General features: G+C 38.0%; 1 protein-coding gene across 13 annotated transcripts in view; it reads left to right on the top strand.

Moving 5' to 3' along the window:
• Positions 1-19,864, top strand: part of PDE4D (phosphodiesterase 4D) — a 527,299-nt gene that overhangs the window by 483,278 nt on the left and 24,157 nt on the right. Inside the window, exon 1 of one of the 13 annotated variants that reach the window (XM_012577650.5) lies at positions 10,206-19,726. The exons of the other annotated variants lie outside the window; for them this stretch is intronic. Coding sequence (XP_012433104.1) covers positions 19,679-19,726 — 48 coding nt within the window. The 5' untranslated portion in view covers positions 10,206-19,678. Of the gene's footprint in view, positions 1-10,205; positions 19,727-19,864 lie in introns of those variants that run through there. 13 annotated transcript variants of the gene reach the window in all.

Below are 19,864 nucleotides of genomic sequence, written 5' to 3'. Positions count from 1 at the left end.
CTTTGAGCTCATTTGCAATTACATTTTCTTACTCTTAAAAAGTATTTTTCCTTTCATATTTTCAGCACTAAAAAGCACACACAGGTAATGGGTGACTGAGTAACATATTTGGGGAAAGAATGAGGCTAAATTTATTACTTAGGTCAAATAATGGACCATGTATAAGCCCTAAAATGCTTCAAACAGAGGTGCTGTGTTACCTTCACTGAGTTTTCCCAGGAAAGCCCTGCTGCCAGCATTCCAGCATGACCCTTGCTGGGGTGAAAAAGGCAGGGCCAGAGCTCCTTGGCAGCTCTTAGACAAAAGCCCCCACTGAATGGAGAAGCATTATTGTGTTACCCCAGGCTGCCAGTAGCTCTCTGAGTTTACCCAGGCCCAGAAAAAATGGAGCTGATGACAGACTGACCTCTGATTTAGTCCATCCATCTGTTGTATATTTGTCTTGTTCTGTGAAAAAGCTTAAGTGCTGTCGTGGCTGGCACTTTTGTATGGTCCTAGATAGGTTGGGTCTAGAACTAATCAATGTGACTGAGTCTTTTGTTAACAGGCTAGATTTTACTGTTGGTTTTTTTTGTGTTTCTTCCAGCTTTGGGGTTTGGTTCATGGCACAGTAAAGAGCTTGTCTTCATTAAATACATTTTGTATGTAAAAGCATAATTTTTTTGCAATGATTTTTCCAAATGTGGAAGCTCAGCCAGAGTAAAATTGTCTCCTCTGTCACAGCCACTGGTTAAATTGACCTGGTTCCAGTTAAGGGACAAGATAATATGTCATATCCACTTAAGAGGATTTAAACATCGGTCATTCATTTGGGTTAGCTGCTGCATATAAAAAATAGGTGCTGGAAACATATTACTAGAAAAGATATTTGTTGTTTTCATGAGTAAATATAGGATTTGTTATGTGGCAGTCTTCTTATATAATGGGGTCTTTCTGCAATGCCATTGCATTTGGCTGGCTGACATTATAGTTTAATTGGGTCTTAAATTCTCAGATCTCTTCAAGAAAATATGAGGATTTGGTTAGCTCTTTAGAGTGCTGCTTGTGATTAATATTGTGATTAAAGCTGTTAGCCAGAAACTGCTTGTTCAGTGCAGCATAAGGAAATTTTTTATTCATTAAAGATTTCTGTTCGTACAGTGACAAACTAAAGGTATACCGATAAGGGGCAAGCCTCAATTTGAGTTCATGCACACTTGTATGGCTTCCCCAATTTTGTTGTACTCTATAACAAAAGAAAAGGGCAAGAATATTGTGGAGGTAAGGAAGGAGTAGTTTTCTCAGAAAACTGCTGGCTTCCATTCACTGAAGCCAGACTGAAAGAATTTTAAGACCTCTGGGCTTGATTGCAGTTCCCTGTATGCAGCTTTACTTGCTCTCATGTGAGACTTCTCACTCTTCTGGAGGGCAGCAGGCTTGCTCTGGTGTAACTGCAGTGATGAGTGAGGTGTACACATATGTATACATAAAAATATGCACTGTACGGGGCTGTGCTGCATCAAGAGAAAGGGTGAAACTTGCCTTCCTGCAGATACTTTGCACCAACCCCTCTTTATCATTTATGGGCACCTCCATCTTCTCAGAAACAAGTGGATGGAGTAGTGGTGCCACTTCAGCTGTGGCTGGATTTCTTCTGTACAAATCCTGCTACTTCCATAGGGGTTGTGGGGTTGCTGACAAATGAGAAAAATAATGAAACAGAGTTCTTCTGCTAGGATAGTGAAGTAAATGTGGTGAGTGAGGCTCAAGGCAACTGAGCTATAAGCAGCCCTTACTCCTTGTACATAATGGCAATCACTGGCCTCCTTGGGCCATGACAAGTAGGCAGTTGGGATTTCAAAACATCTTATATCTGTGGGAGGGTCAGCCTCATCCACATTTTTTGGGACTCTTCTCCAACAGAATTATCCAGCACAGGCTCTCCAGTTCTGCACCAGTGGAAAGGAAACTAGAGTTCATAGACATAACAGTTGATAGAAAGAACATTGGTATTTCAAGGCTCAAAAACAAGATAGGAACTCTGAATCTCACAAATTCATTTTGTATGTCAAATTTAAGAGGAAAAGTAAGTTTTTACATCTCTCATTCACTGCTTTTTAAAAGGTCCTGTATGTAAGAGATGTGTAAAAGAGGCATTATGCCTCTCAGAGGATTGCTATTATTCAACACTTTTCAGCTTTTTAGCTGCTTCTAAGATTGCAGAGCTTTTCAGTCCCTAATAACTTGATAATTTTTTCCATAAATATAAACAAATGGTCCATGCTAACATACAAACAGATCTTTTTTGTAGCCTCTTTAATTATAGGAAATACCACAGTATGAAAGATTCCTTCCTTTAGCATAATGGGACAGAAAAAAAAGCAGACAAAATGATACAGAGAAAATAACTATGGTTTAATGTGGGAAAACTACATTATTTTCAACTATCATAATAACAGATTTTAAAATTATGAAATTTTTCCAGGAACTGAATTATCTAGTTAAGTTGCAGACATCATTGTGCCTTTTTTTTTTTTTTTTTTTTTGGCATTTACAAAATTTTTTTTCCCAAAACCTTTTATTTGGAAAGGTTTTTCATGGGTATGCATATCTAATAACTTTCTTTTTAGTAATAATGTGGTATTCATGACAACTGAAAGGTATAAGAAGTATCTAAATATTTGTGGCTCCTTGTGATGGTATTTAGAGCCAAGAGTGCTGTCACTGTAATCCTGGTAGGGTGCTGCTTTAGTCAGGGTTAGACTGTGACATGTGAAGAATTTAGGAAAACAGTGAAGCAGTGGCCATATTTCTTTTTTTTTTTTTTTTTTTTTTTGTAAATCCATACTATTATATGAAGATTTGGTACAATAAATATGGTATTTGCTGAAATGTCACTTTAGACTTTGTCTCATAAAGACACTGTACTAAGAAAGTGTTCTCCTGTTTCAGTTATATTGGTAAGGGTTTTGGTATTATCTGCTAAAACTTTACATGTTAGGGAGACTTACCACAAGATTAAGTATACTGTAGGTGGGTATTTCCCGGTCTGTGATTTTTTTTCTTTCTTTGTTTGTTTTTGTTTTATTTTTAAAATAAAGCTTATTTCAATAGAAATTGATCCCAGTTAACTCACAACCAGTCCCCATGCGAGCTACAAAACTGAATCTAGGCAAGATAAGGCATGATGGAAAGTGATGCTAGTCATCCTGCCTTGAAACCGTGTGAGTAGGACGGTGGCCAGCAGCTGCCTCTGAGCAGGTCAGAGGTGAACCTACCCTGTGACTCCCCTGTTGTGTGCCTGGTGGGCATGATGTGCTGCCATGGGGGACTTCATCTGGATCGACAGCCAAGGGAGGCACTGCTGCACTAGTGCAAGTTCAAGTTCTGCCTGTTGTTCTCCCTGTTTGCCTGCCCCAGGTGTTTAAAAGGAGCTGCACAGACAGCAGTGCCATCTACAATTGCCAGCAGTGGAGCAGCACTAAATCAAGCTAATGTATCAGGCCTGATTACAAGATTCTCTAGAAACAAAATTTAAACAGCTTGCTGCTTTTATTAAGTTGTAGTCCACTAATATGGCCAGTTAATGAAAATGAACTGGTTGAATACTTGTATAAGATCCTACAGCAAGACAATACCATTGACTAAACCTTCCACTCAGAATTGCTGCTGGTTTATGCAAAATTAAATCAATGTTAATTTTATTCTGGAATAAACAGCCAAGCCCTACAGGAAATATGTATGGTTAACTTCAACCTCCTAACCATTCCACTATGTCAGTCATATTACCCAGATGTGTAAGTCCAGGAGTATTTTTTGATGCATCTAAAAATGTGTGGTTTATAATTGATTTTGTTGACATGATTTAGACAACCTGTAAAAGCAGGCGTTAATGTATTTAAACCAGGCTATCTGATTTGTGTTCAAGGTTGAATGTACACCCTTAATGCAGTAGTTTTATCCAGGGTTACAGACAACCTCACACTGTCAGCTGAGATACTAATATTTTCATAAACATGACTTTTGTGATCCAGAATCAGCTATTATAACAGAGATGTCTTTTTCTAATTACTGAGAGTAAAATGAATAGTAATAAAGTTGCTTTAGTATAAATCAAATCAAATAAATCAAATTCTAAAAAGAAGGCTCTACCTGGGTAGGTAGACTTTTATAATAAAATACAGTTCTCTTGTTCCATATCAATACCCATCAATAGATTCAGAACCCCTACACCAGTTGGTACTTAAAAAGTTATTTCAGTTGCAGGGACTAGATATGAAGGTGTCAGATATTTTTTCCTCTCTCTTCCAGTGTAGTGGTTTATATTGAACATTGTAAAATATAAATGGAAGGATTATTTTTTAGAGAAACAATGACTTTTCATAATATATTGCCCCCCACCTTTGGTGCTTCAAAGAACATCAAAGTAAAGCTGATAATAAGTAAGGATGTGATTCATGTGTACTTGCTGACATAAGGAAGCAGTTGATTGTTGAAGAGGGTCCCATGGAGAACTGGCTGGAGTAATGACACTCAAACCAATATGGCTAGATGTCATACCCTTTATTATCTAATTTATTCATGTTTTATACCTTATTGCCTTACATAATACAATAGCTAATTAACACTCATTGGCTAATGTAATATAGATTGGCTGTTATGCTAGAAGTGTCTGATCAGGTTATAGTATGTGACAGTTTTCAGCATCCAGCACTGCCTATTGTATTTGTACAAAGCTTATTGTCTTTTCAAGGATGTCCTAAATACTTCTAAAGTAACTAAAGTATCTCTGTAATCTGGAACTAAATAATCTCTGTAGGCCAGGGTTGTCCAGTTCCTGTGAAGAAATGTCATCAAGGATATCATGCCCTTGTTCCATGAGGAATTCCTCTACAGATTGTTTTCAGAGCTGATCAGTACAAAGGAAGTATAAGCATCCTAGGTTTTATTTAGTTTATGCTCTTTAGTAGAATTTCTACAATCTTCATCTCTAGTATATGGAAAAAGGACAACTCTAATGAGTAGAAGGCATGGCAGAGCTTTTGTGTAAGAAAAAAATGAAATAGCTGGATAGTGCTCTTTCACTAATAGAGTAGAAAAAAGTCTATGAAACAGAAACAAAAAGCAGACTGCTGGATGGACACCATGGACCTGTGCATCTTCAAGTGTATTTTAATGAAAAATTGCCAAGGCAATAAAAAGCAAACTTTTTCTACACATGTAATAATGTTTTGAGTAGTTGATGTGTTTGCCAAACTTTATTGGCACAGTGATAAGTAATAACAAATAGAAGGAAAACTTGAATTTGTACTTTTATTGATTTAATAACTTTAAAAAATAAGTAAATAAAATTACTCTTTGCTTCTGCAAATATATTTTGCAGAATATACTACTGCTTGCTTTATATGTGGTTGATGTTGTTGAATATGTTAGTAGTTGTGTGATTCTTGGCTACCATTCGTTAACTTTGTGGCCACAATAGTGGCATTGGTGGATTTGTAACCACCTTTACAATGGAGACACCCTGGTACATTAAAAATTATGCATGGGTAGTATGAGAGTCTCCAACACTTTGGTTTTGGCTGTGCTTTCCCCATGCACAAAGGGACTTCCTCTACAAGCACACATGCAACAGGGCAATGTTCAGTTTGGTTGCTGGAATGAATGAATAAAATAATTATATTCAAAGGTTAATTATAAGCATATTTGTAAGGATGTTTCTTTACTGAGCTCTTGTTATTTGAATCAAACTGCTCAATTCTTTGAGGTTTAATAGCAGCATGTCAGAACCAGGGGGACTGACAGATACCTGAGACCATGCAAAATGCAGTGTTTATTTGGCTTTCTAAACCTGTAGTTATCTGGATTCTTCCCTCTTAGCCTTAGCCCCTGTTCAGCTTCTATTCCCACAGAGAACTGGAGCTTAAAAGTACTTCAGCCTAATCCGGATGCATTTTTTGCATGAGATGTAACTAACGTGTGTCGAAGCAGACCGTGTGTTTGGTGTGCAGGGTGAGTTCTCCGATTCCTCTGCATTTCTGCCCTCTGCTGCTTGCTGATCTCCTTGGCAGAGGGTGCCGGCTCCTGCCACTGCTGCTGTGAATTTTCGCCTTAATAGGAAGCACCTCGGCCTGTCCTAAAAAAGCTGGGCCGGGGGGGAAAAGTGCAAGCCTGACCTATGGTGTGGAGATGAGGGTGCCATTTTGTAGTAAGTGTAGGCTGTGGTGTCTCAGCAAGAAGCCAGAAAGTATCCTTGATTTTACAAAACTATTCTGTGTGTACACGTCAGAGTCTTTCTGTTATACACTCCTTGCAGGAAAACAGCTTTAAAAAAAAAACAGAAACAGAAATTAAATCTGTAAGAATGCCTTTAAATTATATATTTTTTCTTGCACTGGAAATTTCAGGTGGAGAACTTACAAGCATGTTTAGTCCTAGAGGTGTTAATGTGATTAATTTTTTGATAAATCACTGAATATCTGTTTGGCTACATAAACTTTAAAGCCCAACACCTAGATTTCTCAGTAAAATGACTATATTTTTCCCATATTCTGAAGTCACAGCCAAAGTTTTGCATGCCTGAATATTGGACCCAGGTAAGATTACATTTTGATAGTTTTCCCCGCCTGTCTTACAATCACTAAAAAGTGATGTGCATTTTCTAGCCAGGATGGATTTCCTGCAGCTCATTATGGTTGTTGCTGAAAAGGTTTCAGGATGAAGTTTTTGATGTGTAATCAGAGTTTGGCATTTCTAGCTCAGCTTTTTGTGCATACATCTATTTTAAAAATTCAGCAGCTAATTTTTAAATATAAAATGACAATGTGCTCTAAAAATTTATGCAAAAACAAATCTTGGCATTTGGAAGCTAAAACAATTTTTTTGTGGGCAGGAATAACATCTGTAATTTGATCTTTTTTTTCCCTGGCCTGTGAAAGATAGATAGGTTATAGGAATGATAATACAAAATAAAGCTGTGCTGTTGGAATAAAATAAATCTGCAGGAAGAAAAATAGTTTGAAAACTATGTTGTGGTGTTTTGTCTTTTCAGCTAGATACTACTCCTGTGCTCATGTGTCTTTTAGATTGTATAGATCTAAAAGATGTGGTGTAAATAAAAGCATGCTGATGGATGTAGGTAGTTTTGGTTTGTTCTTGAAATTGTTATCAGAGCTTGAAAAATGTCCCAGTTGTAGAAAACTAAAGCTGCCTTACTGATCAGAGGCAGAATGAGAGGACAGATGCTGGGTTCTAAATCTTATTACAACCTGTCATTTCAATTGTGTGGCTAAGTAGGAGACTGTACCTTAATTGCTCTTGAGGGAAGAGTTACATGTTTTTTGTTGTTGTTTTTGTTTTCTTTCTTTGTTTCCTTCTGCAGTGTCTTGGCTATTGTGAAATAGCATGCTGTATACAAATCTTTGTATTCTCCAGCATCTCTTTTCACCCCCACATCCTGTGTCTCACCTGTGGATGTTGCACCTAATTTTGTTGAATGGTGAGAGTCATACTGACCTGTACTGTGTTTGCTCATTGTTGCTAAAGGACTCATAGTTAGCAGCACTGGAAGGGATAAGATCCTTTTTGACTTGTACTTCTTGGTTATCAGGATCTTTGAGAAGTTCTGTTTCCAGATTTGGAGAAATCATTCTGATTTGATTCATAGTCCTTTTTCCCTCAGAAAATTTTCTAATCAAGATCTGTGACTTTAACTGATATCAGGAACTTATACTAATATTTTAATATGAGGTGACTAACATCTGGTTCACTAGAAAATAGCCAAGGCAAATCCTCATTTTAGTAATGAAAAGTATGTGTTGTGCTTACACTGGATGACATTGGGAATTCTCACCCCTAATGCACGGAGGAAACGGTCTAAAAAAGAGTAACATTTTGCTTCAACATTTTGTTTCTGTTAAGCTAGGATTATGATTTTTACATGTGTAGCAGTAAATTAAGCAGTAATTAACAATATAGGTGTATCAATCTTGTAAAGTAAGTATGAAAATTAATTATTCACTGAAGTTATCAAATATTGCATATCATTTTGAATGGAATTTGCCTTAGATGAGACATAAACTCCTGGCTAACTCTACAGTCCTGTATGGATGAACTGGATTTATTACACAGTTTGAGGTTTTTTTATCTGGTTTGGAGATTGGACAAAAGATGGCATTGGACAGGGGTGGGCAGGACTGATGTACCAGGGCATCATTCCTGTTGCCTGGGGCATTTGAACACTTTGTGTGACTTCAACTAGCTGGAGCTAGTGGGAGTCTTTACATTTATTTCATCAGGCTGGGAAAGAAGCCCAAAGTTAGTTTTATTTGTCATTGTTTTCACTTTGATAAAGAACTGATAGAATCAACTGTTACACAGGAGCTTCTTTGGAAGACTGGAATAAACTTATTTAGACACAAACTGTGAGCCTTTTTAACATTTCTATCCTTGTCAGGGCAAAAGTGAGCTTCTGCATGTGTGCCCGTATAATTGGATAGGCTGATGTCTTTCTGCATCTGCCAAGGTCTTTCTGGTATTTCATTGCTGCTCAGAGCATTTTGAGCTGTTCCAAATATTGTATGTAAATGGGCAAAAAAACAAACAAAGTTTCCCAGGTTGTTTTATTTTTAACTAATGGAAATGTGATCCTAAGACGATGATGCCATACTTAGCCCTTATTGGTTTTGTGTGATTTTAAGATGTTTTTCAAATCAGGGATGATTTTTATAGAGACATAAGAGTACCTGTCTAAGTGGACTGAAATATGAAAATTGCATTGTTTCCTGTTAAAATACCTAATAATAATGAAAGATTAATAGACAATCTTTTACTTGAATAATGTCTGTGCATTTTGTATCCATATAGCAAGTCCATCAGAGACTATAGCTCAATCTAATGTTGTATTTCAGTAAGTGGAGCCTAATCAGTTTTCAGTATGCAATGTTACATTCATGCTTTTAATCTACTTTCCACTTCAAATTTTGTATAAATGACAAGAATCATCAGTTTAGTGTTGTCGTGGTTTGACATGGAAAAAGAATTTTTCTGGAAGGAAGAGGTCAGTTTGGATATTGACCAATTGAAGGTGGACACGCCTCTGAGAACACAGAGGGGTTAAAAGCAGAATTCCCAGGAGAACTCGCTCTCTTTGGTTCCAGTCAGTGTGCAGTGCAGGCTCTCCCCTGCCCGGCCTGTGGCCCAATGGTGGAGGGACTGGAACCGGGCTGGCCCCCTGCAGATGGAAGGGTGGAGAAATCTGGGATGTCTCTGTTCCCCTCCAGAGTCTCTCTCTCTCCCAGGAGAGAAAGAGACAGCGATGGTTTTGCCAGCAGTTCACCACGGGAAGGAGAAGAGCGGGGGGGGGGTGGGGGGGGGTGTGCCGCAAGGTGCCCAGATGCCTGTGGGAGCTGGAGCCTGGGCAATGAGCCACCCTTGGGAGTCAGGACTTTTAACCCTTCCTGAGAAATGAAAGCTTTGTGAAATTTTTCTCCTCCTCGGTTTTAAAGAGAGGAAGAGAGACAGCCTGGGACCTGGGATGTTGGAAGGAGAAATTCTAGGTGGGAGGAGATGATGGAGTGGCTTTTGGCTGGACTTTTTCTTGGTAGCCACAGACTGAACTGATCTTCTCCTCCAAGAGAGACTGTATTTTAGGAGGATGCCGGTGAGCCAAAGAGACCATGCTTCAGCTGGGAAAAGATAGAAGTGGAGCGAACAGAGAAAAGTGAAGGAGGTTTGTGGTGGTGCCCCCTGTCTCCGCAGAGGAAGAAGAGAAGAAGAGCTCTGTTCTTGGATCCTCGGCTCCCAGGGGAAAATGGGGGGGACTGTTGGTCCCAAAAATGGAAAACTGAACTGTTGTTTTTTCCCCTCTTGGCAGGGCATCCTTGAAAGGAAAAATCCTAAAAGCAGTCTGTCCATCCATGCATTGGTGGTGAGAGCACTGTGCATGGAAAGGAAAGGGCCACCATTGCAAACTGTTTTCTCCGGGCGGTGCCATGTGGTGACATGGAAGCACAGGATGTGGCAGCTGTGTTTCTTGGGGGATCTGTGGCACAGGAGGGGCTCCTTTCTCCCTCAATGGACTGAGTATCGATTGTCTGGAGGGTGGAAACCTGATTGGGGTCCAGGTTGTGTCTCACTGTGGTTTGTTGGAGTTGGGTGGTGGGAGGAGGAATGCTTTGGAAGGTTTTCATTTTGAATTGTGTGTGTTTTCTTTTTTCTTTTTTTCTCTTTTATAGTCGCATAGTGGTAGTATCTTAATAAAGTTTTTTTCTTGTTATTAAGCTTGGACCTGCTTTGCTCTGTTCTCGATCGCATTTCACAGCATTCAATTGAGAGATTGCATTTTCATGGGGGCACTGGAATTGTGCCAGTGTCAAACCATGACAAGTGTTCAGAAAAGAAGTAAACATTTATGGGTTAACATTATTCGTTAAGCATAGGTTTTTCATTTTAAATGAAGTTTTCTTTAAGGCTTCTCTGTGCTATGCAAGTTCATAAGTGAACTAAATTATCAAAGCTAAAGTATATTGATTTGTTATTAATGTACTTTTAAATGATTAAATACAAAATATTAACTGATTATAAACCATGCATAAAAGCAGTGTTTCAAAAGGGGATTACTATAAGGTGTTACAGTACACAGTGGAAGCAAACTGCCAAATACAAGCCACATTGGAGTATTTTAAAAGAAAATATTGATTTAACTATCAAGCTGTTTACTTGGAAATATAGATTTATTGTCAAACTGAAGTTTCTCAGGAGCAACACTAATTCTTGTAGAAAAATTAGCATAAAAGCATTTTCTACATTTGAACAGTCAGTTGTGAATAATATAAAAATATTGAAAAACGACCCCTGGAGGATGACTAAATGGGTGCTTCTCACCTAAAATCCATTTCTACAGAGTTAATGAGAAATGTGTATGTTTATACTCAAATGTATGACTTGAGATACTCATGGTGCTTGCTTTGGTGTTAGATTAGTTTCACAAAAAGAAGAGAAATTCATGCAGCTGAGAGGACCCCTACAAAATTTCTGCTGTTGAGATGACTGTGTTGGAGACTAATAGATGTAGGAGTTGTGTGAGTTGTAGCTCTGTTAGCTAAAACTTGGTGCAAAAATGGCTGTATTTGGGAGGGCTTCTGGCTGTAGCCCATGGACTCTGAGCTGGCAAGTTTTGAGCATTGTAGCTCAAGAATGGTTCAAGTTAATACCACTGTCTCACAACAACCTACACTGTGGAGTAGGAAGGAACAAAACACCCTTGGGAAGGAGTGATGCAGGTCTGCATTTGCGGAAGAACCTCAAAAGGGGACATTGTGACTTGGGGCAGCGAGGAGTGTTCACTGTCAGGTGTGGGTGTGTCACTTGCCCTTACCAGGGCTTGACCAGCGTCTCCCAGCATGGCTGCGTGTGAACTCTTTCATGGCTGATGCACTGAGCACCAGGCAGTGGGGCAGAGCCAGCCCACATGATGGGAATGCAGCAGCACCCAGCGGGCACTGTCACTACCACCTGAGACACAGAGAACTTAAAGGCACTCGGTTTCTGTGTGTAGCACGAGAGGCAAACCACTGGTATCTATAGGCAAGGAGTAAGGAAACATACCACAAGCTGCCTCATGCAAATATTGAGACTTCTTGTAAGAGGGATTTAAATCACAGAGGTAAAAGTTATGATTTTCAGGAAACTACAGATCTGCCTTTAGCCTGGTTATGTTATCATGTCTCCATCTCCCTCATGTGGAGCCATAAACCCAACTTCACTGTACGCCTGAATGTGGGACTGGAAATCACTTGGGTTTTGTGATTGCTTGCTTATTTGACCTAGAGGCATTCAGGTGAAATGCTCACTTCCACAGAAAAACAAGCACGAAATTTTTGTTTCTTTCCCTATATGCATGAGACAAGGGTGTAGTGGATGAGACTAGTTGTTTCTCTTGTTGCAAACAAATAGGTGTTCATTATTTTGCGAATCTCTGTAGATGTGGAGCATATTTCTAGCATCTAAATAACTAATAATATGAAAGGTATGAAGGACACATTGAAATGAGTATTATCTTTTCTTCCTTGAAAGATCAATGATGCTATCACCTGCACTTTTATAAGAAATACAACGCCCATAGTTTAATAAGAACTGGAGTGTGAACCAACAAAATTGCATGAAATAACTTGCAGTTTGCTTTCAAAATGTTGGTATCTACAGTGTGTGATTTGTGGGCATTTGCTAAGGCATGTTTATCAGAGCTGTATTGAGCTTGTTGCAGTGTTAGTAATCACGTCATTCCAGAAATCTCTCGTTTTGTCTGTGGAATTTTTTTTTCCCACAACTGTACAAAGAGGGATGAAAAACTCATTTCTTTTAGCATAAAAATACAACTATTCAGCAGGATTTCTGATGAACTGTTAAAGCTTGACTTTGGCAAGGTCTGTAGTAGAAACACATCATTAAAATAAGAATGCCATGTTACAGGAAAAGTAAGATTAATCCAGCAATACCTGTAAAAAAACTGAGGCTTGTTCTTACATAGCAAACTAGCTTTTTGTATGAACTAGGAATCCATGTAAAGCTTAGTTTGTACTGGTATAGCGGTATCAGTCTTAGGATAAGCGTGCCATTGCAGCTCTCTGAATTAAGTATTACACCTCTTTGTACTTTTCCTAGATACAGCTATCTGCAAAAATGTGTAATGTGGGTATAAACTTCTTACATGACTATGCTATGGTAAATACAGGGTGCCTATTTACTTGTAGGGTGCATCTACATAAAAGAATGGAAATAAGGTTTTCATACAATTCTGCATTTTTAGGATCATTGATGTGTCAGTTGCCAATATTCTGTCAGAGCAATAACCACCTGAACTACTTGCTACTGCTTTCTGTCTCCTCATATCTGCTGTCATAACTACAGCTGTTGTCACACCCTGGCCGACCTTCCTCTGATCTAAATTAGCCTTTAACAGTAGCTTCTTTGTAATTTACATCATTTTGATAGGATCATATTCAGGGAGAAATAAATACATAGCAGAATATTGTAAAAAGTTTAATATTTGTTGAACTTAAACTCCATATAGGGTAGGTTGTTTTTTAGAGACTATTACATACATATGTACTCTGTCATTATGTGGAAAACTTTCAAGAGAATGATTAGTAAATATTGTGTCTTAAAGGATTGACAGTGATCTCCAAAATAAGAGTTGAAATAGGTGTTGTTTCTGTTGCCTGTGCAATTGCTCACAAGTGTCTATTGAAAATGCTGCAGCTGTAGAGAATACCTGTAAAGACCCTGCTCTGGCATAGTTGAAAATTAGTTAACCATGTTGTGACATTTATGATCTGAAAAAAGCTTCATGTTCCTACATATTCATAGCTACTGCTTTTATCATCACTAGAGGGCACTGAATACAAACGCTGAATTATGTATCTTATCAGCATAAGAATGTATTTTTTTTTTCTTTGTTAAATCTAAAATAATAAGAGAAATTTACTATTTATTAAACACCTTAGATCCTGGGTTTTACTACACATATTTCCCCTAAAATAGTTCAGAAGAACATTGTCATCTCAGTTGGTTTAGCAACATAAAATTCTCATATTTTATTAATAAGAATTATATATTCCAAATAAAAAGATCTGAAAAATGATACTGCATAGGCTATTCCATAATTTCAACAAATGTAATTCTGACAGGCAGAAGGCTTCCAAGAAAACCTTTTTAAAACTGTATAATCATGTTACAGTTAGCACAATTAAAACTTCCTTTAAAAGAACTGGAGATGTGTTCCACTTACTGTCATCAGTTGTCAGCCACCAGTGAAGTTCATCTCTTTTTGGTATAGCATAAGACCCATGCTTTGTCTCTGTACCCCCACCTCACTTAGTGTGTGGCAGCTGGTTACTGCAGTTGAAGCAACTTCTCATATTTGTAAAATACTAATTGTTTGTTTAGGACTTTTTACTTAAAATCCTACAGTTTCTGTCCTAGCCTGAGTTCTTATGTAGAACCCAGAGAATTTTGGTGAGGCTGGTTGATTCAGCATAGTTTTCTTTTCTCTGGCTGTCCTGCTGCTTCCTTTGTTCCAGCTCTGGGTTTTGGCTGAGTCCATCCATGTGCTCTTGCTTGCTGGATGAAATGACCATTCTTTTCTGCTGTGGTCTTCCAGCACTGAGTAGACTCTTCATTCTGTAGGGAAGCTTTCTGGTGGTGTACATACCAGCACAACTCACAGATGGAGCTGGCTAACACTGTGAAAACAGTTCTGCGTTTGTGACGAGTAGGAGCTGGATTTGATAGGGGTGATTATTGCTGTTCTCTGATGTGTGAAAGTCAGTCTAAAAATCATAGAATCATAGAAATGTTTGGGTTGAAAGGGACCTTAAAGATTATCTAGTTCTAACCACCTGCCACAAACCTTGTTTTTTTCATGTTTTCAAAGGCTCTTCATTTGGCATATAGGATTTGTTTATGCTATCTGTTCTTGTTTGTAATGCATACACCTTGAGAACTAAAACTAGTGATATGCTTAGATGTCTACTTCTTTACTTTACTTTTTGCTGCTTACTAGACAATATGCATTACATCCAGCACACTTGTATTCAAAATTGATGCTCATATATCTCTCAAAATGTTCTTAGTGCAATTTCATAGTCAGTCCAAGGGGTTGCATTTGAAAGCACTGTTCTTCCCTCAAAGCTAAGTACATTTTGGATTACCCATCACTTATCTGTAGTAGGAAAGACCAAGGTGGTAAGTCCCCCATGTGACAGTTCATAAAAGTACTGCAACTGAATCACAGAACCAAAGGTTGAAATTGACCCCAGTGGGTCATCTGGTCCCACCTTCTTGTAGAACCATCCTGAAGCACTCTGCATGGGATTGAGTTCAGATGGTGCTTGAATATGTCCAGTGTGGGAGACTGCACAGCCTCTCTGGCAATCTGTTCCAGCGCAGTCACCTACATATGTTCCTTATGTTCAGGGGGAACTTTCTGTGCATCAGTTTCTGCCCATTGCCTCGTGTCCTATTGCTTGGCACCACTGAGAAGAGCCAGATCCATTCTTTTAACATCCTCCCTTTAGATATTATATACATTGATGAGGTTCCCTCTCAGTCTTTTCTTCTTAAAGCTGAACATTCCCAGCTCCCTCAGCCTTTCAATGTGAAAGACATGCTCCAACCCCCATATCATCTTTTCTTCCGTCTTCCAGGCTTTTGCCAGGACTCTCATGTCTCTCTTGTCCTGAGGACACAGCACTCCAGGTGAGGGGCTGAGTAGCAGGGCAGGATCACCCTCTGTGACCTGCTGGCAATATTCTTCCTACTACACCCAGGGTACTACTGACCTTCCCTATGTCATCTTGTAGTGTGTGTTGATTTCAGCCCAGTTGGACTGAAGCAGTTTCAACTGCCTTCCATTGCTTCTTATTGCTTCCTTGGTGCTAGAGAATTAGGTCCCGTCTGCTGTGTTTTCTTATTTTCATGATTCTCCACAGTAGCTGTGGGCTTATAAGTTAAATAGAATGAGTTTTTTCTTTTATTACAGAAGATTTTCTCTGTCACATTGATAATATTTGCAAGCATTTTTTCCTACACAATGCACATAATACAAATTAGGGAAAGATACGCTAAAGCAGTGTGTGCTGTTCCATTACGTGTGTTGCCAGAATAAGAGGCTTAGAGCCTCTCTTTTTATTTAGAGGTGACAGTATCACTATGAAATGCCGTGTTGGGACTTTACATACTCTACAGGGCTCCTCCTTTCTTCAGTGTAGTTTACCTAGTCGTGAACCGTGTACCTTCTTGATGGTGGGTGTCCTTGCAGACATTAAATTCCCTGAACTGTACTTAGTTTTCCCCTTAAATTACCTAAAGTGTGGTTTACATGAATGATGACAACATTCTAAACAAGTGAGGCTGCTGGTGGTGACTTTCACATCCTCACAATTTATCCCATGAACCACTCCTCCTCCCAGTTGTTTCTGTTCTCAGGAAATTTTTACACTGGAAATCTTCATGGTAGTGATGTAATTGCAGATCACCAGTGAAGAAATTTAGTACCATAAAGCAGTTTCAAGTAATAGAAAACCTTACTTAAAACAGTCCCATTAGATGAAAACAGCCTGTTTATGACCATTAGGAATGAGTCTATAATCAGATTCTCAGCCCACTCAATGTGCCTTCTCTCAACATTGGGAGTGGTGCAGAATATTTTACACTTATAAATTAATTGCTCTATGACTGTACAAGAATATTACATGTTCAAACACATAAATGATACTGACTGGCATTAATTACACTTTTATGTATCACTTCTATATCAAGCAAAAACATGGAACACGTTTATATCAGCTCTTCTGTCATTATATCCAGGACTGGGGTTTCATGAAATGGTCTGAACATACCCATCCATCCTGCTTATAAATTTTAATTAGCACAAATTAACATTTTAAAATTCTTTAAAAGTATGCTAAAACTGAACATTGCAGCTCCTGGTATCTCTGCCACGTCCTTTTATGACTTCTTTGGAGGTTGTCCAGACTAATTGATTAAATAATAGCTAATATTTGCTAAGGCTGTTAAGGGGCTTCATCATCTTTGAGTCTTTCAAGGTCATTGTTTTAATTCTTTCAAAACACAACAGTGCTCATTAAAAACTTCCTTTTTTTTTTTTTCTGAATTATTTTATTACTCATTTACTATAATTTCAAATTACACCTTACCCATTTCCATATACTTTGATTGATTGGAACAATTGTAGAAAATGTCATTATGTCCTTCCTTCCCCCATGTTTTATCTTAATGGATGTATATTTGTATAAAAAACAAGAATCTCTAAATTTTGTTTTTCTTATCTTGAATTCCTCTAGGCATTTAGTTAGTGGCAGCTATTTGCCATGCGCTCATCTTTCTACCGTAACCTCCTTTAAAGCTAGCTATACAGTGATTGTAGCCTGGCAATTCAGGAGGAAAATCAACCAAAACCATTCTTGTAAATCAGAGCTGGTTTGAATTTCCTGAGTGTCCTCATATAAGATCATGTTGCCAAAGTCAGGGGGCATGCTTTCTAATTCAGTCATATAATTAAATTCTATTACAGCAATCATTATTTTATGAGGTTAAGACTGTGAGTCTTGAAAAAATAATACAAGTCAGTAATAGGCAGTCTGCATCAGATGTAATTGCCTAATTGTAATTGTAATTATCACTATAGTTAATACAGAGCTATAATGAATTGATGTAATGTATACTTGTTATATATAAATATGTATAAATAAAATAGTTTTCATGTTTTTATATCAAAATGACCTAGCTAATAACTTGATAAACACCATTCTTCAATAAATTCTACCAAATGTAACCCAGTAATTCTTATAGATGTATCTTTGACTCATATATTAGTGGGGAGGAAGGAAAAAAATTTGATTATTTTTTACTACATGCTTAACAGCTGGTGAAATTTACATACCAGCCATTTTAAATATTTCTTATCTGAATCAAGTTCTTTTGGGAACAGTTCTTTGGGAAGAGTTGTAAATATTTCATGAGGAAGCAGTCTTTAGTAGCAAAGTAAGAAAGAAGATTTAAAACTTGACTTTTTCATGTCTTCTCATACAACATATTGCAACCAAAATTTCATACACACATGTTTAATTCCTAAAATAGCCAAATGTTATTTTACCATTTTCTAAGTTATGCTTGAAATTGCCTCCTGAAGAAAGGCATCATTTTTCCAGCTCTGTGTTGGTACTGGGTAGGTGGCAGCAGTGCTCTCTTTTGGATGATAGGAAGACAATGAAACACAGATGTAGAGAAGATTTATATTCAGCATTATGAAGTTGAGCTGTAAGAATCAGCAGAAATATTTTCCTCAAGTACCTTTTGACTTCTTTAATGTCTCGATGATTTCCTAGTAACCCAGGTGTGTTTTCAAAACTTAATTGTTTTATATGCATTTAGCTTCATAGATTCAGCCCAAGTATAACTGTGAATATTAAAATGTGTCAGAATATTATCTATTGTAAGGCAAACAGTATGCCTTCCACATGAAAATACTTCAAGTACTGATGATCTGTTGATTGTATCCAGTTTTCGTACTGCTCTAGGTTTCTCTCCTGTAAGGAAGAGATTTGTTGATATCATATTGATCTGTATAGCTTCAATTCTTTTTGAAGCACTTAGTGTTGCTGACTACTTTAGCCAGAACCTCTCTTATGACCAGTCTCAGTCAGCATCTTCCAGTGAATCAGCAGTGTGGGACCAGGCTGACTGCTGTACCTCCTTCAGCTTGTCCTTAGACATTTGCCCATGGTCACTCTCTCTTTCTTTTGACACAACAAAGACTCAGAAATTTGCTGCAGTAGTGCATGTGCCTTGCAAAGAGTGGAGCAAGATAATCAGAGAACCATAGAATGGCTTGAGTTGGAAAGGACTTTAAAGATCATCTAGTTCCAATCCCCCTGCTGTGGGCATAATGTATTCCCCCTTTCAAGTTTTGGTCTCTGAGTGGCAGATGGTGGGATCTTTTATTTAATGCTTGAGTCAGCTCACTGACACACTCCACTTTCAATTAATCCCTTCTTTTTTTTCAATGATGTATAGCTGTAAATGATTATAATAATCTGCTGAGGCAGAAAGAGCAAAAGTTGAATAAATACAGTGAGAATTTGAGGACTCTTATTATTTTACTTCTTACATCTCCATAGAATTAACATTTACTCGGTATTGTAAGATATGTGACTTGCTTTAGTTTAATAGTAACTGTATTTATCTCTTGAAATAAAAAAGCATTAGCAGCCTGGCCCAATAGTCTGAAGTAGATCAGTTTTTAATGTATGTGGCATAAAAGCCGAAAATTTTCATTGATTAAGGTACATCATAAACTATTCAAGAAACAACTTAATCTATTTATGTTTGGTTTCTTCCCCATAAAAAAACACCTGAAAATATATTTTTTTCCATATGAAAAAATAAACCCACTAAACAATCCAGACAGATGTAAGCACAATACTGATTTTGACTGCTTGGATGGTGTGTCCATTGAAAACTGGTAAATACTGCTGAAGTGACGAGGCTTTAGCCCAATTATTTTTGAATGACATGTGAATGCTGCGGGCAGGGATACCATTAGGAAAGGGCATTTGCTATCAGGGAAAAAAAAAACCCAATATCCCATGCCCAGGAGAGTCCCCAGAATTAGCCAATGGTAAATGACTGTACATCATGACACCAGCCCTGCGGATTTATATCTTTTACGGTGACACACTATTGGTTGCTAGTATGGCTCTATGGGAGGGATCACTGCCTCTGTCTGTGGCTTCCTCTTCAGGTCCTTATTTGGTAGCTGTTGATAGAGCAAGTCTTTGAGCAGCTGAGCATCTTGACATACATTATTCATTAAATCCTGGTGTTCAGGAAATATGCATATCCCTAGCTCTTCAGAAATTTCTTCAGCTCGTACAATATGTGTCTTCAATGTTACCTCTGAATGCTTGGAGTTTCACAAATGGCATTTATACAATCAGAAGACCACACAGTTGGATTTCATTTCAGTATGCCTCCTGAGCACACAGCTGCTGAGAACCTGAAGACCAGCAAAAAGAATTAGGAGAGAGAAGACAGAATCTTTATTCTTGGAAGTATTTTGCAGTGTTAGACAGCAAAGAACTGATAGCTTAGATTGGTAGTACAGAAAAAATCAAAAATGCCTGAGGCAAACTATTTACTCTCTGTTTCTTGGGGCTACATAAAGGTAGGATTTTGTTTTACCTTTTAAGAACTTTGATTTATGGTGCATGATTGCATGATCACTGGATTGTGTGAGGATTTGTGAATTATGATTATGATTAATTTGAAGTGAAAAATCAGACAACCAGCTTTTGCTCAGCAG

The sequence above is a fragment of the Taeniopygia guttata genome, chromosome Z (assembly GCF_048771995.1).
Source record: "Taeniopygia guttata chromosome Z, bTaeGut7.mat, whole genome shotgun sequence".
In the NCBI taxonomy this organism is placed as follows: Eukaryota; Metazoa; Chordata; class Aves; order Passeriformes; family Estrildidae; genus Taeniopygia; species Taeniopygia guttata.
Note: the sequence above shows the minus strand (reverse complement) of the source record. Positions and strands in the feature narration are given on the sequence as shown.